We start from the raw sequence: 27,570 nt of genomic DNA on the forward strand, positions 1-27,570 counted from the left end.
ATGGGTCTCTCCTGGGGCACTGTGATTAACTAGCTCAGTCTAATTGGCCACCCTCAGTCATGATTCCTCTCTGTTGCAAAAAGATGTAATAATCTTTCTGCTGGGCCATGAGTAGCTCCAAGACTGAGAAGATGGTAAGCCAGAAACAGCACATGCTCTGTCCATTCCCACAGGAATTCTTTCTCTTTTTTTCCTTTTTTTTTTTCCTCTCTCCCAGTACTGAGGATGCAATTTGGGGCCCCTTTGCATGCTAGGCAAGTGCTTTACCACTGAGTTCCATCTACAGCTGAAGGAATTGCCCTCCTTACTCCCAATTGATGATTCTTAACCCATCTTTGGTGGATCACCTCCCAGTGCAGACATGTGTGCACATTCACATGTTGTGAGTGTGGGCACACTGGCTTGAGTGTCATGGCTCTAGAGGCAATGGGACATGGGAAAATGGAACCAATAAACAAGGTAAACTAAAGTCTCATGCAATAGCCAACTTTATTCAGAGGCCCAGACAAATTATATCCTGAGGATTAAGAAAAGTCACATGAGTAAAGTTTTCATGAGTTCAAGCTGTACAATCACAAGGACAAAGCCACAAGTGGCAAAAACATGTTTTTCCATAGAGGCATATAAGTGATAATTTAAATATTTAATCCAATAACTTCAGCAAACAGTAATGAGTAATCTGAAGTAAACTCACTCCTACCCACTACACCTGGGAGGATTAAAAAAACACATTCCAAGAACAATTGCGTATTTTCAGGAAACTGAGATCACAAGGGTCTTGCCTTATTTTCTTGGAGTGTTCTCACAGGCTCTTAGAATTCTCATGTAAATCCATTCCTGGACCGTGATCTGACACTTGAGGTTAGAGGATAACTTTGAATGTTGGTCTTCCCTTTCTACCTTGTTTGAGACAGGGTCTCTCTGTTGTTCCCAGCTGTGTGTGCCAGGCTGACTGACCTTCAGACATCTAGGTTACTCCTACCTCATCCTCCCCTCACACTGTAGGTATCTGGGTTTACAGATGTGCTTACATGGGTTCTGAGGATATGAACTCAGGCCACATGTGTGTGTGTAGGACAAACATTTAACCTACTGACCCAGCTCCCCAGCTGGGAGTCCCGGTATCCTTAGCATAGGAGTGTGTCTGATTTGATCTTCTAAAGTAGATTTTTGGCCTCATAGTGTACTATCCTTGACACCCTTGTGGACGAATAGCATTGGAGTCTCCATGTCTCTGGTGGGTGTTATACCTGATCACTCCAGCAAAAACAAACAACTCCCCCAACCCCAAAGAGCCAAAACAACAACAACAGCAGTAACAAAAAACCAGCTCCATCTGTTGAATGGAGTTTACATTTAAACTTAAAAAAATTATATTTATTTGTGTGTGTGTGTGTGTGTTTGTCTGCCACAGCTCATGTGAAGGTCAGGAGACAACTTGTGAGCATCAGTTCTCTCCTTCCACCATATGGAACCTAGGGTCATCAGACCCATGATCCTATCTCCCCAGCTCACCTGTGGCAAACACCCTTGCTCACAGAGCCATCTCACCAATGTCACTGTTTTGTATAGATGGAAATGAGTGGTGAGTGAAATGCTTTTGATGATGTAGCTGAGAAAGAAAAACCAGACCCAGGACCTGGCTCTTGGGGAGCAGCCCTGCACTGTGACTCCAGCCCCACACAGAGAACATAAATAGCTAAATACAAATCTTCAAGTGGATACCATGGAGTGCACCCTTTCCTAGGAACTGTAATCCATGTGAAATGTTGAGAAGCCTCCATATTTTATTTGTGAATTATAAAGAAGGATCTAAGGGAGGCTAGTCTGGTCTGTACAGTAAGGCTGTCTTGAGACCAAAGCAGGATTTCCTTATTCAGACCACCAACCCCACAGTTTAAGATGGTGGCTGCTGAGGCTGCCCTGGAACCAGGCTGTCTTTTCCATTCTGGGTTCTATGACCTTGAGCACATCCTCCCCTCACCCCACCTAAGAAATACTTATTGTAACAGTGTGTGTCTTCAGTATCCTAAATTGTGACAATTGGCTAAATGAGCATGTGATCCTCAGGGTGACTAAGCAGATAACAAAAATTATTATAAAATTTATTTCCCAATATGTTTATATTGTATGAGAAACCTAGCCGGGCGGTAGTGACACACGCCTTTAATCCCAGCACTTGGGAGGCAGAGCCAGGCGGATCTCTGTGAGTTCAAGGCCAGCCTGGTCTATAGAGCGAGATCTAGGACAGGCACCAAAACTATACAGAAACCCTGTCTCGAAAAACCAGAGCGAGAGAGAGAGAAAGAGAGAGAGAGAGAGAGAGACAGAGAGACAGAGAGACAGAGAGAGACAGAGAGAGAGAGAAAGAAACATAACTTGGCTGGAGAGATAGTTCAGGGGTTAGGAGTGCTTGCTGCTTTCAGAATCCAAGTTTGGTTCCCAGCACCCATGTCAGGCAGCTCACAATTGCCTGTAACTCTAGCTCCAGGGAATCTGATTTATTCTGGCCTCCACTGGCTGGCACATGTATACATGTGGCATTTATACACACACACACACACACACACACACACACACACACACACACATATATATAATACATTTTTTTAAAAGCAGTAAGTGTGGAATTAACCCATAAAATTTTTATTTGTAAAGTTAGGGAGGTGGATCAATCTACAAGTGCTTGCCAGGTAAGCACAAAGGCCCAAGTTTGATCCTCCAGACCCTCCCTCTCAAACAAAACAAAACAAAAAAAAACTCTATAATATAAGAATTGTGGCAATTGAGACAGAGAAAGACAAATTTCTAGGGCTCACTGACATGTTAGCCTAGCCTGACCAGCCAAAATCGAGGCAGATGATATCCTGAGGAATGGCACCCAAGTTTGATTTCATACACACACACCTGTATACTGCACCCCCACCCCCTATGAACACTCACCCTGTGTATGGCCACCCCCATGCACACACACTTGTGTATCATACCCTGCCCAACAAGCCCAAGTATACATGCAAATGATTATAATAAACATTTTTTAAAAATCAGTGCATTTGATCATAGAATGTTCTTCTAGCCTGTGCTGGGAGTGTCATGAAGTGTGTGGCATGTACTGTATCAGGGTCCCCAGAGCCATACCAGGCTTGCAGATTCCCTAGTTGGACAATCAAGTCAGAGCTGATTATAGAAAACCATCAGAGATGCTGGGGGATGGCTTAATCCATAAAAGGCCAGCTGTGCAAACATGAAGGCCTGAGTTTGCATCCTTATTACCCATGCAAACAGCGAGGCCCTGCAGCACATGTTTCTACTCCCAGTACTGGGAAGAAATGGCTCTGGGATCATGAAACTCTATCTTGTCTTGAGAAATGAAGTGAAAAGTTACTGAGGAAGACACCAGAGTCAACTCCCGCATGTGCGAGAATGCGTGCACACTCTCACATGTGCATACATACACTCAGCAAGGATAAGGCACCCATGTAAGAGCAGACAGCAACAAGTTTGTGTCTCTAGCAAGTCAAGGTCACAGTTGTGAAGCTGGGGAAGATAGGTTATTGCATCTCATCTGTGTGTATGCTCTGCCTGACAAGTACAAAATGCCTTGTAGAAGTAAGGAGGTGGCACACAAGCCACACTGTTGGTGCAGGCTGAGGTGAAGCAAGTCCTCCCTACCTGTTCTCTGAGTGACAGGAAACCCTTTTGAAACCCAAGTCTTACAGTGCCAGCCACCAGCCAATCTTTTTTTTAATTAATTAATTTATTTATTTTCTTTCATTTTTCTTTATTAAGAAATTTTCTACTCCACATACTATCCACAGATCCCCCCTCCTCCCTCCTTCCACCTCCAGCCCTCTTTCCCAAGCCACCCCGCATCCCCACATCCCCCACATCGAGGTCTCCCATGGGGAGTCAGCAGAGCCCAGCACACTGAGCCTAGACAGGTCTAAGCCCCTTCCCACTGCACCAAGGCTGTGCAAGGTGTCACACCACAGGCACTGGATTCCCAAAAGCCTGCCCATGGACCAGGGACAGATCCCGATCCTCCTGCCTGGGTGTCCCCCAAACAGTTGGAGCCAAACAACCATCTTCCGTGTCCAGAGGGCCCAGTCCAGTCCCATGGGGGCTCCACAGCCACCAGTTCACAGTTCATGGGCCACCAGCCAATCTTATAGCCACCCTTCCAGCCATCCAGATTGGTACTAAGTCATCAGGCTGGAGGTTAACTAGCCAGCACCTTAAGGCCTTCTAAGATTCCAAAGGTCAAATTTGCATTTCTTACCTGGTTCTCAAGAGCTTTGGATAAGGGATAGTTTGCCTACATATTCTTAAAAGGGTTGGGAGGACCCCAACTGAAAACTTTTGATGTCCCATCTTTGGGACATTAGATGATGTGAGTACCAGGCCTCTCTTCTGTTTACCAAGTGACTAATTATCACCTGTCTTTCCTTAGAACCTGGGCCCTTCTGTGTTGGCTGGGGTGGCTGTGATGGTCTTCATGGTACCCTTCAATGCTGTGATGGCCATGAAGACCAAGACCTACCAGGTAGGATGTCTATCTCCATGAGGCTTCACCCTGAGCCCTGGCCTGGGTCTTTCCAGATGAAGGTCACCCAGTTTCCTGATGGTCAGCCTCATCTATTATAGGTTCCATAATACAGCAACATTGTTTCCCTGAGTGTCCTGGCCTTGGAGTTTCTGCAAGTTTTCCAAGGGGCAGCCATGGTCAATGCCCCAGAGCTGGTCTGAGCAGGCAGGCAGGCAGGCAGAGAGATACTCTGTCATAGTGACTGGGAGCACATCTCCCTCCCTCCCTCTTTTGTAGTGGTTAGTTATGTATATACAGTGCTAACTCTTATTTTGAGAGACACTTTTTTAAAAAGTGTTTTAACACAGTAAGTGCTTTTCTACTATACAATTTTAAGCTACAAAAGACTGTAGGTTAGAAGGAGTGGTGTCCTGTGTCCTACCTTCTTGGCCACACTGAAGTGGATCCTTTCTTCTCCCTCCCTCCCTCCCTCCCTCCCTCCCTCCCTTTCTCTGTCTCTCTCTGTCTCTGTCTCTGTCTCTGTCTCTGTCTCTCTCTCTCTCTCTCTCTCTCTCTTCAGTTTTTTGAGACAGGGTTTCTCTGTAGCCCTGACTGTCCTGGAACTCACTTTGTACCAGGCTGGCCTAGAACTCATCGAGATCTGCCTGCCTCTGCCTCCTGAATGCTGGAATTAAAGGTGTGCACCACCACTGCCTGGCTGTAATTTCTGCCTCCCCCCCCCCTCCTCCTTCCCTCCGTCCCTTCCTTCCTTGTCTTGATTTTATCATGTAACCCAGACTGGCCTAACTTTCAGTCTTCCTGTCTCAAACCGCAAGGATTACAAACTTGCACCATCCTGCCTGGCTTTACCTCTAGAGCTTTCCACATACAATATAATTATATGTATAATTAGGCTTGGTATGAAATGATATGCTTCTTTTTAATAGTTCTTTTTTTCCTCCTTTTATTGAAAGTAAATTTTTCCCCCTCATATAATATGTCCTGATATAGTTCTCTTCCCTGTACCCCTCCAGTTCCTTCCTATCTCCCCTCCCATTGAATCTATTCCCTTTCTTGTCTCTCATTAGAAAACAAACAGGCGCCGGGCGGTGGTGGCGCACGCCTTTAATCCCAGCACTCGGGAGGCAGAGCCAGGTGGATCTCTGTGAGTTCGAGGCCAGCCTGGTCTCCAAAGCGAGTTCCAGGAAAGGCGCAAAGCTACACAGAGAAACCCTGTCTCGAAAAACCAAAAAAAAAAAAAAAAAAAAAAAAAAAAAAAAAAAAAAAAGAAAACAAACAGGCTTCTCAGGGAATATAATATAATATAATGATGAAAGATAAAGATAAACTAAGAGCTTACTCATTGAAATTGGACAAAACAAACAGAAGGAAACAAGCTAGAGAGAAGGTACCAGAAACAGAGACATGCTTGTTTGCATACTCAGGAATCCCATAAAAACATTAAACTGGTGATACTTTTATCATGTATTTTTAATCCAGTGGACATTTGTGGTGGTAAGATTTTATCTTCCTGTGTGGATCATGTGGTATTCACATCCCATGTTTCTCTGCCCCCTGTTGTTGGGCGTGCTGTCCTTGGCTGCACTGATGGCCTCCAAGTGCACTGACTATGATGGGATGGTGGCCTTGTAGGCTGACTTCCTGGAGCAGGCCAGTCGGCAGGTTTTGTCCTTGAATAAGTAGGCTTCCCTGGGTGGCTCACCTCCAAAACTGCTCCTATCTCTGTTTTCAGGTCTAGTTGCATATGGTTTCCCTGTGTGTGACCCAGGGGTGACCATGGCACCACCTGGCTGAACATGGCATGGCTGTGTATGAAATGCTTTGAAAACTGTCTACCAAGGGTGATGTTTTTAACATCACCCAGATGGTTTTAAAATATTTAACAACTACATGTCTTTGTCATGGCTTATCAGAACCAGTGCCAGCCAGATCTGGCATGTTTCAGTATTTTAATGACCAGAGCGTGGCTGGAAATCAGTTACGAGAAAAAGAAAAAACGCCAGGCATGGTGGTGCTCTTGTCAGTCTAGCACTTGGGAAGCTGAGGCAGGGAGACTATAGAGTAAGACCCTGTAAAAAGAGAGTGCTAGAAGAGAAAGAACAGAAGGGAGGAAGAGAGTAAAAAGGAAAGGGGGAACAATTTGTTCTCTCCTGGTTCGGATCAGCAGCATGAGGTGGCATTCCCTGTTCTTTGACTGCCTGTGGGCCTTGTCTCACTTCCATCTCTCATTTCTGAGTTGGTCTCTCAGTCGAATCCAACCTGATTTGAAGAAGTTTCAACTTTTATAATGGCTGAGTCTTTTGCCATGGTCTGGGAGCTGACATTATGGCTCATGGGTTCCAAGGCCAGCTTTCCCAATCTCTGGTAGGAGCCATTTCTAATTATAGATGTCTCTAGGGCCCAGGTTGCTGATCTCTTTCCCTGCAGGTGGCCCACATGAAGAGCAAAGACAACAGAATCAAGCTGATGAATGAGATCCTCAATGGGATCAAAGTACTTAAGCTATATGCCTGGGAGTTGGCATTCCAGGACAAGGTCATGGACATCAGGCAGGAGGAGCTGAAGGTGCTAAAGAAATCTGCATACCTGGCAGCTGTGGGCACATTCACCTGGGTCTGCACACCTTTTCTGGTGAGTGGGGCAGTTATTTTTGTGAGGGATGTTTGTTATGTCTTCTGTTTTTAAACCTAAATATTTGTAAAAATTTTAAAATCAAATTTACTTATTTGTGTGCATGTGTGTAGGGGATATGAGTGCTATGGCACACATGCAGAGGCCAGAGGACATCTAGAGTTCTCTCCTTCTACCTTGTAGGCTCCAGGGATTGAACTGAGCTTGTCAGGCTTGGCAGCAAGTGCCTTTGCCATTGAGCCAACACCTAAATATTTTTCAAAGGCTGCTAGTTCAGGGCTGGGGTTTAGCTCAGTGATACAGCATTTGCTTAGGTATGATGTCCTGGGTTCCATTCCCATCACTACAAAGCTAACCAGATAGACAAAAGATTGCCATTTGAGCAAAAACTTCCCCATCATTCCTCTCCAAGGATGATACCCTCAGCCTATTTTATTTGCAATGCTTGGCAGCTCCACATTGCCAGCCCAGCTGCTGTTACAGAATGGAAACCTGTGCCTTCAGCTTCCTTCATTGAGAAAGTCTTACAAGAAAGCATACTAGGGCTGGGGTGATGGCTCAGCAGTGAAGGGTTTACCTCATAAGAATGAGTTCCTGTGTTTGATCTCCAGCACCTTATGTTCAACAACAGAGCCAGAAGTGGTGGGGAGGCAGAGACAGGCAGGTTCTGGGCTCCCTGGCCAGGTTGAGTTAAGGCCAGTGACAGAGCCTATCTCAGGTGGATGGTGCCTAAAGACTAGCAGCTGATCTGGGTGTGGTGGCGCATGCTTTTAATCCCAGCACTAGGGAGGCAGAGGCAGATGCATCTCTGAGTTCAAGGCCAGCCTGGTCTACAGAGTGAGTTCCAGGACAGCTAGGGCTGTTAAACAGAGAAACCCTGTCTCGAAAAACCAAACCAAACCAAAACAAAAAATCAAAACTGAACAACCAAACAAATAGAATGGCCACTGAGGTTATTGTTCTGGCCTCTACATGCACACATACACATGCACACATACACATGCACACACATGCACAAAAACACGTACAAACACACACAATGTTATCTGAACTAAACTGCATACTTGGTTGCCATAGCTGGTAGAAGCCAGGGGACCAGTGTCTTCTTGTTACTAAATGATTGCACTGTGGCTTGTCAGTGGCCTAAGACCATGTGTCCAGTGGCACTGCCAGACAAGTTCTAAAATTACAGTTCTGTTTATTTTCTGTGTCTGGAATTTCAGCTCTGGGAGGACATCTGTGGACACCTTGTCCCTATTTCTCAGAGGGTCCAAGGCTAACACTCAGTACCCCGCTGTTCATGGTAGCTACCAGATTGTATAGGAAGTTCTAAAGTGTTCATGCATGCTGTCTCCACATCTCCACTGTGACAAATCCTTTGCTCCAGAGAGACTGTTCCATGCATGTTCAGAAAACAGTGTCTAAGGTTATAGGTATTTAAAAATACCTTTATAGGGGCTGGAGAGATGACTCAGCAGTTATGAACACTTGTTCTTCCAGAGGACTGAGTTCAGTCCCTAGCACCCAAAGTGAGCTGCTCACAACCATCTGGAACTCCAGTCCCAGGGGATCTGACGCCCTCTTCTAGTCCCTGTGGGCACTCACACACACATGTGGCACATACACAGAGAGAAACACACACAGATAAATAAAAATAAGATAAATCTTTAAAATATTTTTATGTGTTCTAGTAGAATTACACTATACGTAGCGTGGCATGCTCAAGGCCCTGAGTTTGATTTTCAACTCTGAATAAAAAAATAAAAAAGTGGGGGCTGGAGAGAAGGCTCAGTGGTTAAGCACACCCACTGCTCTTCTGACCCGTCCCACGGGCCAGGTTATTGGGGAGACCCGAGGAGGCACTTCCTGAAAGATCAATGGGGGCGAGAGAGAAAGGAGACCAGGCGCATAAGGGAAGACAGAGTCAGTCTGAGTCGCGTCAAGGTCTCGTTTATTGACTGGGTATTGAGGCTTATAAGCAGGGCTTCAGGCAGGGAGGGGGAGCAGGGGAAGCAAAAGGAGAGAAGAATGGAAAATTCCTAAGGAAGGGTGAGGTCGCTTTGGTCCCAGGCCCCTGCAGCTGGCTGATTAGCACGTACTCCAGGAAGTTGTACAGCCCGCGGTTAGGCCAGAAACCTGTTTTTTGCAAGGTTTGATAAAGTAAGGAAGGTCACACAAAATTCAAGACATAGCTGTCTGGAGTCGGTCTCCAACAGTTCCCCCTCTTTTCTCAAAAATGGACCAAGTCCATGTGATCGGGGTGGCTAGGGTCCGAGAGAGTCCCTGTCTTAGGCTACACAGGGGGCTTCCCACGCTCGGCAGCGTGCCATGTTGAGCCGGTCTCGACGACCTCTGTACGCTGTTGTCTCCGGCGTGAGCCCTGTACTATTCCTGTCATTGGGTACCCTCTAGCAAGACCGTGGGGACGTTAGGGCCTTAGGACACTGAATCTGAGTCCTTGATGGGGCTCCTGGCCGGCCTCCTCGGAATCTGGCCCAGGGACCAAAGGTAATGAGAAGGAGAAAAACAATTAAGGGGGCTAGAATGGTAGGTAGCAAGGTGGAGAGCCAGGGGGACCCTTGCAGCCAATTTTCAAACCACCCGTGCTGATCTTCAAACTCCCTTTTTCTTTGGGCTAGCCTTTCCCTTAATTTTTCCATCGATTCCCTGACAATACCATATGGTCGGCATAAAAGCGGCATTCTTTCTTTAAGGCTGCACATAATCCCCCCTCCTTTAAAAATAATAAATCCAGACCTCTTATGTTTTGTAACACAACCTCAGAGAGCGAGGTTAAAGATTTCTCCAGAGCAGAAATGGATCTTTCTATGGCCTCTAGGTCAGTAGTCATAGCCATTTGTAACTGCATAAGGTGGTTGCTCTTCACGAGGGCAGTAGTTCCTGTACCAATTCCTGCAGTGATGCCCCCAATACCTAACAAGAGGGCAATAGTCATAGACACAGGTTCTCGAGTGTATCTGCCTCTCTGCTCAAAGAATTCCATATCGGAGACTAATTGGACCAGAACATAAGAGTTTTCCCATTATCAATGGCAAAGCGAGCTTCCCCTTATTCAGTATTTGCCATCTGCAAGTGTGTCATGGGTTCAGAGGTGGATATTGGAATTCTAGCATCCTCCGTTTAGTGGTACCCAGACATGAATCATCATTTAGTTAAGACATCAGTGATATAAGAGCCAACAGTAATTAGCAGAAGCACAAGGGCCAAAAGCCTTGTGATGGCTGACAGAGTTCCTTATTCTTAAGGAACTTGGAACTTTATCTCAGGTTCCCTATGACAAGAAATTCCCTTTTGATCTAACATTCGGGGGGGGGGGGGGGTGGTGGAGCGGGAAACAAGGGCGATGTTTTCTCTTCTGTAATTACTTCCTGCTGACATTGGGACGTTGTTGTCAGGGCCCTGGAAAGCCAGAATGTTAGTCAAAGACAAGAGGGAACGTTTTATTGACCAGCTGAAGAGATGGTATGCATATCGGCTGAATTGGTCCATATCAGCTTTCAGCAAGTTCAGGGCTCACAGTCATTTGCAGTAGGTTGTCACCAGCAAATGATGCTAGGATGTATCTGTCAGCTAAGTGGAAACCTGTTGAGACAGATATAAACTAGGAACAGGAGTTAAAACTTACGAGCTTATTTGGAACTTTTAGACCCATAGTCTTAGTAATTGTAGTATTATCAATTTGCCCTGAAATCCATAGTGTCTTTTCTATCTAGAGAGCCAAGTATAGATTGGACTGAAATTTCCTTGGCTCAATGAAAAGCATCTGTAAGTCTATATTTAGAACCTGTTTATCTTTTTTTAAAAAGACTTATTAGCTTTAATTAATTAATCCATTGATCAATCAATTACTAAGCTGAGAAAGCTATAGCTAGTCCAGTCATCAATGTCATCAAAGATCTGAGAAGGATAAACTTTACCTGAGTGCAGACTTTTAAATCTATTTAAAAAACAACAGAGACTATCCATTACCCAGACTGCCATCATCCCAGGCTCCTATAGTCTTCATAGTGTTGGCAGGACAGGTGTCAGGACAGCATCAGTCTTGGCTGCTGGGCCCATAATGTGAAATTTTCCCTGTTGAGGAGCAACTTGGTAAAAACTGACCTTATCTTGTCAGTGTCTCATAGGCCAAATCCCTGGCAGCAGGTGTTGAGTCAGAGTGTCTTGCCCAGTGGTCGGTGTTGTCCACAATTCAGGTGGCATCTTCTTGTCATTGCTCCATATCTTTTTTGGAGACCTTGGGAGTCATTGCTAGGAGCTGGGGAGCTTGAAGTCTCTGTTTGCTATAGTAAGCTTTTTATCAAATAATGTAAATGCCATATTTATCAGATCTTTGAACAGGTTTGAGGACCATTATCTATTAAATGTATCTGAGCCAAATAAATCTAGGCCCAATCTTGAAAATATCTCTAAGTTTGGTAACAATAATCAGGCCAATTTGTTCTCCTATAGATATATTAGTCAAATATACCTCTCAGTTTTTTTTTATTAAAATAGAACAGTTTATGCTTTAAACTAGTATCTGAATAGCCAGATGACTAGTATTAACTTGTATTCCTTAACATAAAGGACATGCAAACTCAGACATTCAAAACCAAACATACATGTGGCCACATTTTTCATTCATACCTGTAGAGTAGACAGACATTTTTACAACTATGACCCTTTGGAGTCTCAGTGTAACAGCAGAATAGCAAGACAAAGAAATCTGAAACACATTTTATTTTTTTATATATATCTCAAGTCATCATTTTTTTAACCATTATTTAAGCCTTTTTTTTTATCCTCAGACCTTTATACCTTGCTTTTATGTATTCTAATAACTTGCATTTTACATATTTTTTTAAAACATTTTTTTTTATCTTAACTAACAATAATTTGAAACCAGTTCTCTTAAATGATGGCAAGTATTTGTAACTCATTGAACTCAAATGACAACACCCATGTAAATTTTTATTTTTCCTGTGGAAACAAAAGCATAATTTTCCCAGTATCTTGAACTGATAATTTAACATTTCTTTTTAAGCAATATTAGGACAGAGAAGGGTTAACAAGAGAAGCTGCTGGCTGGCAGAAGAGACCTTGAAGTTATCACAGTAAAGGAAGGGAGGGGGAGCAGTGGGCATAGAGCATGTTCTTGGCTGCCAGTGCTCCTGAAAAAAAGTTTTTGTTAACTCCCCTGACTAAAGTCAGATTCTCCGCTCAGTGTTCACACAGTTTTTGTCAATTGCAGGCAGTCCCCATTGCCCTGTCCAGAGCTCCCATCTTTGCCCGCCTGTACGGAGAGCACGCACCCCCACCCTTGTGAGAGCAGCCAGCTGGCTGCAGTCCTGATAGCAAGAGAGCTAGGGAGGGACGGAGGTGGCCTTAGTTATGCCTCTCTTTCCTCCTCTTCCTTTAGGAAAATAACGGAGGTTAGTAGACAGAAACAAATAACATTTACACAGACAATCCAAGAACCGGAACATCAGCACTGAGACGACGGCCTCATTCACAGCCAGCAAGTCCCTCTTACAGTATGCAAGCCCCACCTGGCAGGAGCTACCTGTTTATCTCAGTTCAATCGGGGAGTGGGGGTGGGGAACCCAGTTCCCTCTATTGTGGCTCACACATTCTTCCAGTGGGCTAGGCGAAGGTCTAGTGGAGAAGGAGGGAACTGTCCCATAGTGTCCGTCACAGTAATACATTACACACAAGACCAAGGGCACACGAAAAAACTTTGCCCCAACAAAACAACCAACAAAGCTCCAAGAACAATGACAGCCTGATGTGCTGTGGTGGTGGTGGGGGAGGTAACCCTCCAGGCTCAGTCACATGAAAAACAATCCAGACTCGAGGATCTCTGTCCTTAATCAAACAGCTTCCACATCCCTGTCAGTCAGACATGTACCTTTTTTTTTTTTTTTTTTTTTTTGGAAGAGAAGGAGAGAGTAAAGTAACAATGATCACAACAAAACATACAAAAAAACCCATAAAATGGCTCTGACAAATTCCTGGGACAAAATACAAAGTGGTACTTCCTCCCACTGTGGGGGAAGATACCCAAAGATGCTCCTAAACCAAATGGTCACCTCTGAGGTGGCCTTAGGGCTCTGGGACGTCTCCCTTCGCCACAGGTTCACTGTCCGGACACGTCTGTCCCAGTGAGAGCCTGCAAAGTACAAATCAAGCCTGCAAAGTATAAAACAAAAGTAACAAGACAGAGAGACACAGACAAGACAGAGAGCGCTCTTACTGGTAGATGTCAATAAACCTCTGGACCCTTGGGTGTCAGGCAGGGGGAGTTTGAGAGAAAATCCTTTGCAAGGGCTAGTAAATGTGAAACATGCCCATCTCCCTCTGTTTCCTTTAGAACATCTCTAATCACACGATAAAAACTAAATAAGGCGTCCGGGACATTTTCCCGTCTCTGATTAATTTGTTAATATCTTTTCCAACCTTGTTCCAAGTCAAAGGGTGAATTCCTGGTCCATTAATCACTAACCAGGGACATTTCTCCTCCACATATTGGAAGAATTTTATCAAATCCTTTTTTTTTTTTTTAACTCTTATTTCTCTCTCCCTAAGATTACCTTTCATCTCCTTTAGAAAACAGCCTCTTTAGATACATTTTTGCCCATGATCGATGGGACGACACACTTACCTCAAGACTCTCCCGCGTTGCACGAGTGATGCGGTCCGGGCGTCTCTACCCTGATCCTCTCCTGGGCCCCTTCTGTTGTCCGTCGTCCGGCAGGTCACCATGCCTCGAGCCCCACGTTTGGGCGCCACTTGACCCGTCCCTCGGGCCAGGTTATTGGGGAGACCCGAGGAGGCACTTCCTGAAAGATCAATGGGGGCGAGAGAGAAAGGAGACCAGGCGCATAAGGGAAGACAGAGTCAGTCTGAGTCGCGTCAAGGTCTCGTTTATTGACTGGGTATTGAGGCTTATAAGCAGGGCTTCAGGCAGGGAGGGGGAGCAGGGGAAGCAAAAGGAGAGAAGAATGGAAAATTCCTAAGGAAGGGTGAGGTCGCTTTGGTCCCAGGCCCCTGCAGCTGGCTGATTAGCACGTACTCCAGGAAGTTGTACAGCCCGCGGTTAGGCCAGAAACCTGTTTTTTGCAAGGTTTGATAAAGTAAGGAAGGTCACACAAAATTCAAGACACAGCTGTCTGGAGTCGGTCTCCAACACTCTTCCAGAGGTCCTGAGTTCAATTCCCAGCAACCACATGGTGGCTCACAACCACTTGTAATGAGATCTAGTGCCCTCTTCTGGCCTGCAGGGACACATGCAGGCATACTGTATACATAATAAATAAATAAATGTTAAAAAAAATAAAAAATAAATAAAAAAGTGTCTTCTGACACGGACAAATCACCCTATCCTTCCTCACCTTGTTTTGGGCACAAAAGCACCTTGCATTTTACTCCCTTTGCTTTCACACAGTAATTGAGGGTACTGTAGAAGTCTTTATTGTTGAGAATTAGGTGTGTGACTGATGGGGATGGGTGACAAGGTTTACCTGAGCTGTGCTCCCCTAAGAATGAGATGGGCCTGGAACACTTTATTTATTTATTTTTTTTATAACCCTTGTGTTTTGGTTAGGGTTACTATTGCTGTGAAAAGACACCATGACCATGGGCAACTTTTATAAAGAGAACATTTAACTGGGGGGTGGCTCACTTACAGTTTCAGTCCATTATATCATAAGGGGGAGTGTAGCGGCTTGCAGGCAGACATGGTGCTAGAGTGGAGAGTGCTACATTTTCCAGGCAACTAAAGTTAACAGAAACACTGAATGGTATCCTGAGCATAGGAAACCTCAAAGCCCGCAGTGATACACTTCCTCAAACAAGGCCATACGAACTTCAACAAAACCATACCTCCTAATAGTGCCACTCTCTGAGATTTTGAGGGCCAATTACATTCAAACTACCACATTCTACTCCCTGGCCCCCATAAACTTGTAACAATATTATGCAAAATGCATTTAATTCAACTTCAAAAGTCCCCATAGTCTATAACAGTCTCAAACTTGTTTCAAAGTCCCAAGTTTCTTCTGAGACATGTGGTAATCTCTTAACTATAATCCCTTTGTAAAATCAAAAGGCAGATCACATTCTTTCAACATAAAAATAACACAGGATATACATTACCATTCCAAAACACAGGGAAGTGAGCATAGTGAGGAAATGGTGGACTAAAGCAAGATCAAAAACCAGCTGGGCAAACTCCAAACTCTACATCTCCATGTCTGATGTTGAAATGCTCTTCAGATCTCCAACTCCTTTCAGCTTTGTTTACTGCAACCTTGACAGAACCTGTAGTTTCTAGCCTGTTTCTGAAAATGCTAGCCTTCAAAGATCTTTTGCCCTTGTCTCCATTCCAAAGCCAGAAAGTACTGGAGAGAAGGATTCTGGACCTCTGAACTTGCCCCTTAGTTTTTGACTGAGTTCGGTATATGTTACCTTTTTAATTGCTGTGACAAAAATCTCTGACAGAGGCAATTTAATGGAGGAGGGCTTAGCTTTGCCTCACAGATACCAGTGTACTGTGGTGCCTAGGATGACGTTGGACCTGCAGTGCATTGGGAGCTTGGCTTTCAGCATGGCTTACTCCCAACTTGGTGGATCAGGACGCAGGGTCAGGTTATAACCTGGAAGACCTGTTCTGGAATCTGATATCTGTCAGCTAGGCCTGGTGTCCTGAGGGTTCCATGTCCTCCCCACACAGCGGTACCTGCTGGAGAGCAGGTATCCCAACACAAGAGCCTGTGGAGAGATTTTACCCTGAAGTCAGAGCAGCTGGGAAGGCTGAAAATGTCGGGATTCCAACATTTTGGCTGAACCTTTTGTCAAGAAACAGTTGAGGCCAGTTGTTAGCATGGCCCTGAGCCCTGAAAAGGTACCCAGCCTCTGCCTTCCTTAGGAGAAAAGATGTGGTCTGTGCTGCCTTTCCACTGGCAGGTTCCTGCTTCAAGGATAGGTGCTGTTTACCTATGGTGATGGGAGACAGGTGAGAGGCCTTGACTCTTGTTCTGGGCTCAGAGCTTAGAGTATCTGTCACTTGCTCCTCTTTTCTAAGCCAGAGTTCAGCTCTTGGTGTTCTGTGAGCTGCTTGCCTCTTATTTGTCCTGGACCTCCTTCTGTAGAGTAATTACCAGCCCCTGGGGTAATGACTACTATGTGGCACTTTACTGATCAGAGCTTGGCATGTTATGTCTGTCTCCAGAGCAGAGGGGCCTTGGCATATGGCATCTACATAATACCCGTGTGTGGGTGGATGAATGAGTGACTGAAAGTTGTATTGCTTCAGTTCTATCATGCTGACAGAAATCTGACTCCATCTACTAGAATGTCCAAGGCCTGCCCTGGTTGTTAGGGAATGTTAGCATTCAGACTATACATGGCAGCCTTGGCAGGTTTGAGCCAAGGTGCCCGAGGCAAGTGAGGGAGACATGCCATGTAGACACACTGGGCATCGACCAAGGAGGCAGGATGGAAAGTCACTTACACTATACAGGTGGCACCCATGAGGAAAGTTTTATTATTAAAGGGGGAGGGAAGAGGGAAGAAAGAGAAAGGAGAGAGTGGGAAAAGAGAGAGGGAAAAAGAGGAAGTGGAGGTGTTATTTAGCGGCGCTCTTACTCTTCGAGGAAATGTCATGAAACACGACTGAATCCACTAACAAGAGTTTTATTAAGATAAAAGAGACAGACGAGTGCTCAGGCTTGTGGAGAGACACGTGTGTGGAGAAGAAGAAGGAAGAAGAGGAAGAGGAAGAGGAAGCCACGAATATGGCGCTGGCTTATAAAGGCTGGGTGGCGCATGCATACACAGGTCGACATAGCTACTCCACGCATGCGCAGATCACATGGTTGCATTGTGCGCTCTTAAACAACCATGTGAAGTCACGGGGTCCTGGTCACCGAGACGCCTTGACCCGGAAATGGCTATTTTGACCTGGAACTGCTAGGCGGAAGTGTCTAGGTCCGCCAGGCATGCGCAAACATGCCCAACCGTGGGGGCGTGTTGTGAATCCATCAGGAGGTGCATGCCTCCTGGAAGGAGAGGGAGGGAAAGAGGAAGGAAGTGAGAGAGAAGGGGGAGGGGTTTTCTCTTAAAGGGGACTTTAGGTAAGATGACTTGGTCAGGATGCTGGGTGGGTCCCCAAGGGGTGGGTCTGAATGCTAATATTCCCTAACACTGGTCCCCACTGTGTGCCAGTCTCAGCCACTCTGCACTACCAACTCCACTCCAGAGTCCTTGATGCCTGGGCTTCCAGGCCTGCCTTGCTCCCCAGCCTGTGGCACCCAAAACCTAGTAGTTGTTCAGTTAACAGATGATGACTTGTAGCTGTGTGGTCGCTACACGAGTGTGTGGGTTCACTCGGGTCTGTGGAATGAAGACACAGAGGCATCTTAAGAATGAATTTAGCCTGTCATGGCTGCAGGGGGGTCCAGCCTCCAAGGACTGAAGCCTAACCCTTTGCCTAGGGCAGTTTTATTTCTCTTCAGTACAGTTCAGCCAGTTAATTTCCATATGCTCAAAACAACCTGAAAGGAGCTTCCAACAACACAATGCCAAGTGCAAATTCCTCGGTTTCTCAGGTACCATGGTTTCCTGAATCAAGTTTTGCATAGGCCTTTGTATCCTTGGGAAACTCTAAGACAAGATTCACATAGAGGGCAGCAAGGGAAAACAAAAGGTGTCTGCTAAACAAAAGATGGATTAGGGCTAGGTGCTATGCTCGGGAGCCAGGCCAGGTGCAGCTCAGCAGGGATGCCACTACAATGACTGTTAGTGTGCCCCTCACTTCCTGGAGAGCATAGAACTCTGGGTCTGACAGAGGGAGTTAGAGCAGTGAGAGCAGACATGAGTGGAAGAAAGGTCAGAATGATGAGAAAGGATGACATCTACAATCCAGTGGGCCCTGGTGCTGGCCAAGATTGGCTTTTATACTAGAGCACTTTCATTACTGTGTGTGTGTGTGTGTGTGTGTGCACGCCATGGGGCACGTGCAGAGGTCAGAGGACAACCTGTGGAAGTAGGTTCTGTTCTTCCACTATGTGTTTCCCAGGGATGGAACTTGGGTTGTCAGGCTTGGCGGCAAGTACCTTTATCTTCTGAGCTCTTTTGCTGGCCCCTGTAAAATTTTTCATATTTGAGATGTGCCCCCATATTAGTTTATAGCTTCACACTTTCTCTAGCAGGCAGCAAGCTCAGCAGCCATTTTCATTACCTAGTAGAAGACCTTATACTTTGACCCATCCCACGGGCCAGGTTATTTGATGAGACCTGAGGAGGCACCTCCTGAAAGATCAATGGGGGCGAGAGAGAAAGGAGACCAGGCGCATAAAGGAAGACAGAGTCAGTCTGAGTTGCGTCAAGGTCTTGTTTATTGACTGGGTGTTGAGGCTTATAAGCAGGGCTTCAGGCAGTGAGGGGGAGCAGGGGAAGCAAGGAGAGAAGAATGGAAAATTCCTAAGGGAGGGTCAGGGTGAAGTCCCTTTGATCCCAGGCCCCCTGCAGCTGGCCGACAGGCTCCAGAAAGTTTATCTAATCGTATATCCTGCAGTTAGGCCAGGAACCTCCTGTCAAGGCTTGACAAAGTCCAGGACACAGCTGCCCGGAGTCGGTCCCCAACAATACTTGTTACAAGTTACCCCCAATCCCTTATTCCTACTAATTCTGGTAACCATCAGTCTGCTTCCTACCTCTGCAGAGTTGCCTGTTGGGAGCATTCTGTATAAACAGAATAAAATATGAGATGGCTTTCCATTTCTGTCAGTCAGGATAACATTTTTTTAGTTTCATTCATGAAATAGCATGTTTAAGAATGGCATTCTTTTTTATGGCTGAGTAATATTCCAATGTGTGGGCAATTTTTAGAGACTTTTGAACAAATACATTTGTGTGAGGGAGAGGGGTGGGAAGAGACTGATGGATCGTTGTTAAATTACTATTAGATGAAAGCACAGTGCCACCAGAATAGTGTCTGGTCCATTTGGAAAAGCTAGAGCAAAAATATGTTTTTACTGCAGTGGAGAGAGAAATGATTGAGGGATGGAATGTGACCTGAATTTGTGTGTCCAAAGCATCACATGACACCTCATTATTATGTACAGTTTTAAGTATTTTTTTATTTTTATTTTATGTGCATTGGTGTTTTGTCTGCATGTATGTTTGTGTGAGGGTGTCAGATCTTGAAGTTACAGACAGTTATTAGCTGCCATGTGGGTGCTGGGAATTGAACCTGGGTCCTCTGAAAAAGCAGTCAGTGCTCTTAACCACTGAGCCATCTCTCCAGCCCCTATGTACAGTTTTAATGTGTGAGTTAAAAAATAAATTTTAAGCTGGGCGGTGGTGGTGCACGCCTTTAATCCCAGCACTCGGGAGGCAGAGGCAGGCGGATCTTTGTGAGTTTGAGGCCAGCCTGGTCTACAGAGCGAGATCCAGGAAAGGCACAAAGTTACACAGAGAAACTCTGTCTCGAAAAACCAAAATAAATAAATAAATAAATAAATAAATAAATTTTAATCAGGCATAGTGACACATACCTTTAATCCCAGCACTCAGTAGGCAGAGGCATATATATCTCTGAATTTGAGGCTAGCCTAGTGTATATAGTGAGTTCCAGGACAGCCAGGACTACATAGTAGGAACCTGTCTCAAACATAAATAAAATAAAATAAGGTTAAAAACATAATATGTCTCAAAACGTTTAAAACATAATCTGTGAGGCTTGTATATCCAGGATGCTCACCCACATGATAGAGTGTTGATGGCCTTTGGTGCACTGTCTCCCAGTTCTTCCCTGGGTCTGCTGACAGGTGGAGTGGGAAGCAGATCTTCTTGTGCCCAGGTCACAAGACCCCCAAGCAAGACCACCACAGAGCCGATATCCGATGCAAGCACACAGAGGTTTTTTTAATAACAAAACAAGCAAGCTCAGGACTTGGTCCGTGAAGGACAGCCCTGAGCACTCACTTTAAGGGGTTTATATAGGAAAGGTTTACATGCAGCTTCGGATTGGACGAGGGGGCTAGGGGTGAGGTAGTTCTTTGAAGTTACTGACTGAACTATAAGCATGAGGTTACTAATGGCTAACAGGATTCAGGATATCTATAGAGACATAAATTTTTTACTCCCTATGTCCTGCTTTTGTTGAACCCAGGATATATACATTCAGATTTATTGTTGCAGTCCTGTTCTCCTATAAGTTCAATTTCTGGTCTGTTGAGCTCATTACTTCCCATATCTTGTTTTGCCAAGTCCAGGATACATAGATTTATTATCCCAGCCTTACAAGTTCAACTTCTGGTCACTTCTAAAACTGCTGGTCAGCAAGTACCTTTGGAGGAGGGGAGGGGGAAGCATCTCCCAAGATGGCTACTGATTTTTCCCTTTCAGTCTCTTTGCTGGATACATCAGACTCATGTTTCTAGGAGGATGGAATCCTTGGCAGCATGGCCAAAAGAGCCTGACCATAAGTGTAAAGTGGAATAAATTCAGCCTCCTCGGTGACCCTATAGGATTTGCACTCAGTACTTGGCTTGGATGTCCTTATAGGTGTGTCAACTTCATGTCATATATGGGGAGCCAACCCATCTGAGGAACAGAGCCCACACTGGGCCACACAATTGACATGCTCTGGGTGAATAGGTTCTAGTTTCATGCCCCACTGGCTTCTAGGGGTGATTGAAATGACACAAATGTGCATGGCTGCTCCTGCTCAGGTTATGTCCAGGGGAAAGCCTTTGGTAGCTCCATGACCAGGCCTGTCTGTCTGCCCTATATATGCTTTTCCGAATTGCTTTTACTACTTGTGTCCCAGAGGACTCCTAAGGGACCCTGTGGCTACCCACTAGATGACACCAGGGAGTCTCCCATCTGAGCAGCAGAGAGGGACAGACTCAAAATCACCAGGCACTTGTCCCCTCCTGAGTCAAGTCACCCTCTGGGATTATTCAGGACTCTTCTTTCTCCAGACAAAGGATGAAATTAACATACCAAAGGGCTGTCCTTGGGGCATGATCAGCCTGTTGTGCACCATCCTCACTGCTGGGACTTTCTGGTTTTTGTTTTGTTTTTGAGTCTTAACCCAGACTGGCCTTGAACTACTTCTGTAGCCAGGAATGACTTTACATTTCTGATCTTCCTGGCTCCTCCTCTCCGGTGTTGGGATTACAGATATGCACTACCCTACCTGGTTCATGCAGTGCTGGGGTAAACTCAGAGTTTCGTGCATGCCAGGAGAGCCCTCTATCAACTGATGGACCCCAGGATCACCTGCATGTCAAGAATACTTACCACAGTGGCCAGATGTTTGGCTCCTGATCATCCATCTTTCGGGTTCATTCTTTGTGATGCCTCTGCACCTGCCTCTTCCTACCCCTCTTAGGCTTTTTCCATTTTAAGCCCTGTGGAGAGGTCTGACCTGACTGAATCCCCCTTCCTTTTGAGGGTGGTGCAGCTGTAACACCATCATTCAACACTTTGCCCTGTTTGCAGGTGGCCCTGTCAACTTTTGCTGTCTATGTGACCGTGGATGAGAGCAACATCCTAGATGCAAAGAAAGCCTTCGTGTCCCTAGCCCTGTTCAATATCTTGCGCTTCCCACTCAACATTCTGCCCATGGTCATCAGCAGCATTGTGCAGGTGTGTATTTGGCAGAGGGGGCCAGGAGGGTAACATAGGGGCTCTCAGAATCCTCCCATGGTCATCAGTAGCATCACTGCAGATGTGTGGGGGACAGTGGGGACCAGGAGTTGGGAGCTGTCAGCATACTCCTATGATAATTAGCAACATTGTGCAGGTATGTGGGTGACAGGGAACCAGGAGGAGGAATGGGGACTCTGAACCACAGTGCACACAGGTTCTTCAGTGTCATCTGGATCTAAACTGTCCCACTGATTTACTTGAGAAGCCCTGACCACACTTTTACAAATTGCTCATGTTGAGTCCTGGATGACCCAGTGGAGCCTTGTGCATGAATCACTTGCTGATCCCAGCATGGCTCCTATCTCAGCAGTAAGGAGTCATTTGATTCTATTCTGAGAAAGAAACACACTTTCCTCCTTGGCACAGAATGTCCGGCTTTGTAGCCTAGGTTGGCCTAGAACTCAACTCTAGCACAAGCTGGCTTGGAATTCATGTTCTTTCCATTTCGGCCTCAGAAGTTCTGGGATAAGAGGTATGGACTTTACCTCAAGACTTCTCTTTTAATCTCAAAGAATCTTTCTGGAGTGTTCTATGTTCCTCTGGCCCTCTCTCAGCTGTGTTTAAAAAAACATAAGTCTTGGCCTACTTCTTCAGTTTTATATTCTGCTGATGGGTCCTGATCCACTCTTTAAAAGCTCTGAGGACCTCTTTCCCTCTTCCTCTTCCTGTTTTCATCCATTCTTCCTGCTTTCATTCTTTGTGCGCTGAAGGATTTTTAAGCAAACCTAGACCCTCTGCCTATACGCACTGCAGCATGTGTTGTCTTTCCATAATTAGGACCCAGAACCCAGTAATTTATCGAAGTCAAACGCAGTCTGCCAGTGTAGAGGTGCTGCCTTCCAAAGTCCCATTGCATGAGGCAGCATGCCCTTCACTTACTGACTTCTGTGGGCACCAGGTACAGGGTAGCAGGTGGTACAGATAGTGTCAGGGTGATACACCCTGTGCTTACTTCTCCAGGCCAGCGTCTCCCTCAAGCGTCTCCGGATCTTTCTGTCTCACGAGGAGCTGGAGCCAGACAGCATCGAGCGGTGGTCGATCAAGGATGGTGGGTACCTTTCATCTACCCACTTTGGCTCCTTATCCTGGCCCCTCCAGGACTTACAAGACCCAGGGTCTGGCCTCTGCAGAGGGACAGGAAGGGGCTTCACTATTATCTTGTCCCCTGCCCTTTGGGCTTTTCAGTCCAGGTGTTGGTTCTGTTTTGGGTGAGAAACAGCCCAGTTTCTGCTTCTGCCTGTATGTGTGCACTCAGAACTTCATTTTCCTCATCTGGATCTTTCATTGGATGTTTTAATTGATTAATTTATTGCTGGGGATTAAAAACAGGACTTCACACATAGCTAGGCAAGTGCTCTACTACTGAGCTATAGCCTCAGTCTACTTTTTACTTTTTGAGACAGGGTTTAAGTTGCCCAGGCTGGCCAAACTTGGGATCGTCAGCCTCCTGAATGGGTGGGAGTACAGGGCTGTGTCACTAGACCCAGCCAGGTATCCTGTGGATTTTTTTTTTGGTTTTTCAAGACAGGGTTTCTCCATGTAGTTTTGGTGCCTGTGCTGGTTCAAACATACAATGTAGCATGGCCCTGAGAGCAGGAGCCAGGGTTAGCAAACTTGCCTGAGATGCCCAGCAGGTAAGTCTGGGGCTGAGATTTCCTGAGCACCTCTTCTGCTACCAGCCTTTGTTCCTGGACCTCTGTGTGCATATACTCACTACTGCAGTGGTTCAGGGTGGTGCCAGCAGCACAATCCTGGCTCACAGGAGGAAAGAGGTTCAGAGAGACTGCCTAGCTGGGAAGTGGTAGCATTCAAACTCACACCCTCTGGCTCAGAGCCCAGTAAACAGAATTGAAGACAGCGTCTGGCCATTGGTAATGAGGTGTATGTAGTGCCAGGAGCCTAGTGGGCTATTATAGGATCTCATCAGTGATGTATGAGTCACAGGTCTTCTCCCCTGCCCTTAGAAGGTTATCACAGTGGGTGCTTGGGGCTCACAGTTCTTGTTGAGGACAGCCTTATGATTGTTGGTGCTGACTAGTGTCCCTGACATCTCCCCACCACATCTCATAGTAGTCATCCCAGTGTGACAACCAAAGTCGTCTCCAGGCACTGCCATGTGTCCACTAGGAAGACACTTGTCCCTTTTTTAGAACTACAGTCCAGGCAGGTGCTGGAACTCTGCTGCATGGTTTTCTGCTGTCCTGAGGCTCTTGGGGTGTGGGAAAACACTGTGAATTCCAGAGCCAAGACAGCCATCAGAGCTCCTATAGTCAAGCTGTGCACAGTTCTCTGCAAGCACCACCGAGCCAGGACCAGTCCTTCCTCTTCTGAGGTGTTTAATCACCATGCAGCCCTGCCTGTCTGCCCCACAAAAGCTTAGTTTGCTGCTGCAGTGCTGGTGTACCAGCTTCTGGCTGGTTCTTGGAGTGGCACACCTTGTTTCCTCTTTTATGAGGTGCAACTCCTGCTTCGCACTCACTCCTCTTGAGGAACTGCAGTTAGTTTCTCTTAACTAGCAACCTCCTCTTGCTGTGGGTTTCTGGTCTATGGCACTTACCCTGGAAGTGTTTCTGGCAGCTTTAAAGGTAGTTGCTAATTAAGGAACTTAAAAAGAAATAGAGACAGAAGTAAAAGGAAAACAAGGGGAGACAAAGTTAATGGAGCAGGGCAGGACTTTCTGGATCTTATAATGTGGGCATTGGACAAACTCCCACCCCTTCCTCACCTTCCTGTAGCACTTCCCTGTTCCCTAGCTGGCTTCTAGTAGATTTTTTTTTTTCAGTTGATTGCCACTAAAGTTGTAGAAAGATTGACCTGCTGGGAGGTGGGCAGGGTGGAATGGCTAAGGAAGGGGAACAGAAAGGGAAGATGTTTTAGGATCCAAGAATTGAGGAGTAAAGGGTGTAGCTTTAAAGTAGATGATAGCCTAGGACCTGGAGTGTGTTGATGGGTGTGATGGTGGTTACCTTGGTGGAGAGAGGTTTACATGAGGGCACAACTCTTTTCTCCTTGATCTTGGCTCATGCTTAACACTCCCAGCTTGAGATCAAGGAGGGTCTCCCCAAGCATTGAGTAACCAGTGATGGTCCTCAGCCTCTGCAGGAGACCAGAGCATGGCATCTGCATGTGTGCCTGTTGCCATGCATGACTCCTAACACATTGTCTCTGATGTTTTCCAGGTGGGGGGATGAATAGCATCACTGTGAAGAATGCGACGTTCACATGGGCTAGGGGTGAACCTCCCACGCTGAATGGGTAAGCCTGGGAACTAGACACACTGACATTGGGGCCCTGAGCACTCTACCTCTGTGACCATGACTTTTGCCTTTCTGAGCCTCAGTTTACCCATCTGGAAAAAGATCCAATCACAACTACTTGGGCTGTTGTGAGGAGCAGTTCAGAAGGTACTTGGTATAGGTGTCCCTTCTGATTGTGACAGGAAGTCATGCTCCTGGGCCACAAGGGGGATTTGGGGTTAGGGGAAGTGAGACGGTCCATTTGAAGGTACTGCATGATCCAGGGTCTCAGGAGCCTGTAGAACTCTGCTATTCTTCTGACTTCCTTCCTATCTCCTATTGGCCCAAATTGGGTGTGGTGTTTCTCTCAGAGCCAGTCACAGTGCCTGGAGGCCCAGGGTATGCTGGTGTCTAGGCCGGGTCCCTGTTGAAGTGTTCCTGTCTTAACAATGTGGTTCTCTGTATTTCTCAAGGTTTCCTAACAGCCTGTCTACACCTACCCCTTCCACTGGTGTCTGCCCACACAGCCCTTATCTGTCTATGGCGTACCTGTTCCTGTCATTCCCTGGACACCTCTTATGTGCTTCTCATTCACTGTGACTGTACTTGCTTAGTTGTTGGTTGTTTTTGCTCCTTTGGGGGGCCCGCCACCCAGCTCCCAGATAAATCATACATGGAGGCTTATTCTTAATTATGAATGCCCAGCCTTAGCTTGGCTTGTTTCTTGCCAGCTTTCCTTAACTTATCCTTTTGCCTCTGGGCTTTTCTCATTCTCTTACTTCTGTAAATCTTACTCTTATTCTGTGGCTTGCTGTGTAGCTGGGTGGCTGGCCCCTGGAGTCCTCCTCCTTCTCTAACTACTTCTTTCTTTTCTCCCAGATTTCTCCTTCTGTATATTCTCTCTGCCTGCCAGCCCCACCTATTCTTTCTCCTGACTGGCTAGTGGCCATTCAGCTCTTTAGTAGACCATCAGGTGTTTTACACAGGCTCAGTAACAGAGTTAAACAAATGCAACATAACAAAAGTAACACACCTTACACAGCTTCACAGAGTTAAACAAATGCAACATAAACAAAACACACCTTAAAATAATATTCTACAACACTTAGTGATCTAATCTCCTTAAGGAATCTGAAACATAAGGCCAAGGGGACTTTTTTGGAGGCAAGTTTGTCATTTGTGCCCCTAAACAATTGTTCTCTGACGTGGCAGCTTGCCTGCTGTATTTTATCAATCACAGAACAGACTCTAAGGAGAAAGGGATAGCTCCCTTTCTACTTCCACTAACTACTCAAGGTGTAAGATCTTCCATAGGATTAACTTAAATCCTGCCCGATTCATTTGTAGTGTTTCTCTTTCCCGTGCCTGTACTCCACTCTCCACATCCTGGCACTCAGGGTTCCTGGTCCTTTCACCTGCCACTTTGAATCCCCTTAGCCTGTAAGAATATCCTGGTCTCCCCTGGAAGAAGGGAGGAGCTGCCTTCCTGGGTGTCCTTCACAGGGTGGCCCCGTGACCCTGCTCCTCATAGTGCAGCACAAAAGACTCAATTGCGATGAGTGGTCCAGGGGCTAGGGAGATGACGGCAGTAAGTAAAAACCTGAATGTGGCCCTCAGCCCATGGGACAGAAGCTTGGCATGGTGATATCCATGTAATCCCAGCACTGGGGAGGCAGAAACAGGTAGATCCTTGTGGCTGAGTAGCCTGCTTGGTGAGTTCCAGGCCAGTGAGAGACTCTAAAAAACAAGGTGGATGGCACCAGAGAAATAACACCTGAGTTTGCCCTCTAACCTGCACTCACATGTTTGCGTACACAAAAGAACAAAACAGTTGATCCATGTGGTTAGCTAGCTAGTGCCCAGGGATCAGAAGAAGGGCCTCTGCCTGGGGGCCTGGGATGCCCGTGTGCCCAGCCTAGGCATGGAGGCCAGTGTGCTGAGCTGTGAGCTGCAGGAGCAGCTGTGTCTGTCAAGCATGAAGACGAGCTAGTCTCGCTATAGAGCTTACAGCTCATGTTTCTGCACTTTTTTAGGCAGAGCCTCACTATGTAGTCTTGATTAGCTTAGAACTTACCATGTAGGCCAGGCTGGCCTCAAACTTGTAGATAGATATCTGCCAGCCTCTGCCTCCTGAGTGGTGGGATTAAAGGTGTGCACCACTACTTCTATTTGTTAACGGACCATTTCAAAGCTGAGTATGGTGGTGCACACCTGCAGTCTCAGCACTTGGGAGGGAAAGGCAGGAGGATCATGAGTAGAAGGTCAATCTTGCTTACATAGTTGGCAGCCAGCTTGTGAGACTACCTCAGGGATGGGGGTGGGGAGTTCTGGGGAGATGGCTCAGTCAGTAAAGTGCTTGCTGTGCTAGATGAGGACAATCCATGTTAAAAGAGAACAGCATCTGCTGGATATAGCAGTGTATGCCTGAGATCC

At 46.2% G+C, this 27,570-nt stretch overlaps 1 protein-coding gene across 5 annotated transcripts in view; it reads left to right on the forward strand.

Annotated features, from left to right (window-relative positions):
- Abcc1 (ATP binding cassette subfamily C member 1) overlaps window positions 1-27,570 on the forward strand; it is a 132,633-nt gene that overhangs the window by 74,023 nt on the left and 31,040 nt on the right. For 4 of the 5 annotated variants that reach the window (XM_052759608.1, XM_052759609.1, XM_052759612.1 and 1 more), the window contains 5 exons: window positions 4,451-4,543; window positions 6,974-7,177; window positions 21,692-21,838; window positions 22,862-22,949; window positions 25,081-25,156. In XM_052759608.1, the coding sequence (XP_052615568.1) occupies window positions 4,451-4,543; window positions 6,974-7,177; window positions 21,692-21,838; window positions 22,862-22,949; window positions 25,081-25,156 (608 nt within the window). The remainder of the gene's footprint in view (window positions 1-4,450; window positions 4,544-6,973; window positions 7,178-21,691; window positions 21,839-22,861; window positions 22,950-25,080; window positions 25,157-27,570) is intronic. The other variant, XM_052759610.1, reaches the window with a different exon arrangement.

The sequence above is a fragment of the Peromyscus californicus genome, unplaced genomic scaffold, assembly GCF_007827085.1.
Source record: "Peromyscus californicus insignis strain IS unplaced genomic scaffold, ASM782708v3 Scaffold_3__1_contigs__length_106647218, whole genome shotgun sequence".
NCBI lineage: Eukaryota > Metazoa > Chordata > Mammalia > Rodentia > Cricetidae > Peromyscus > Peromyscus californicus.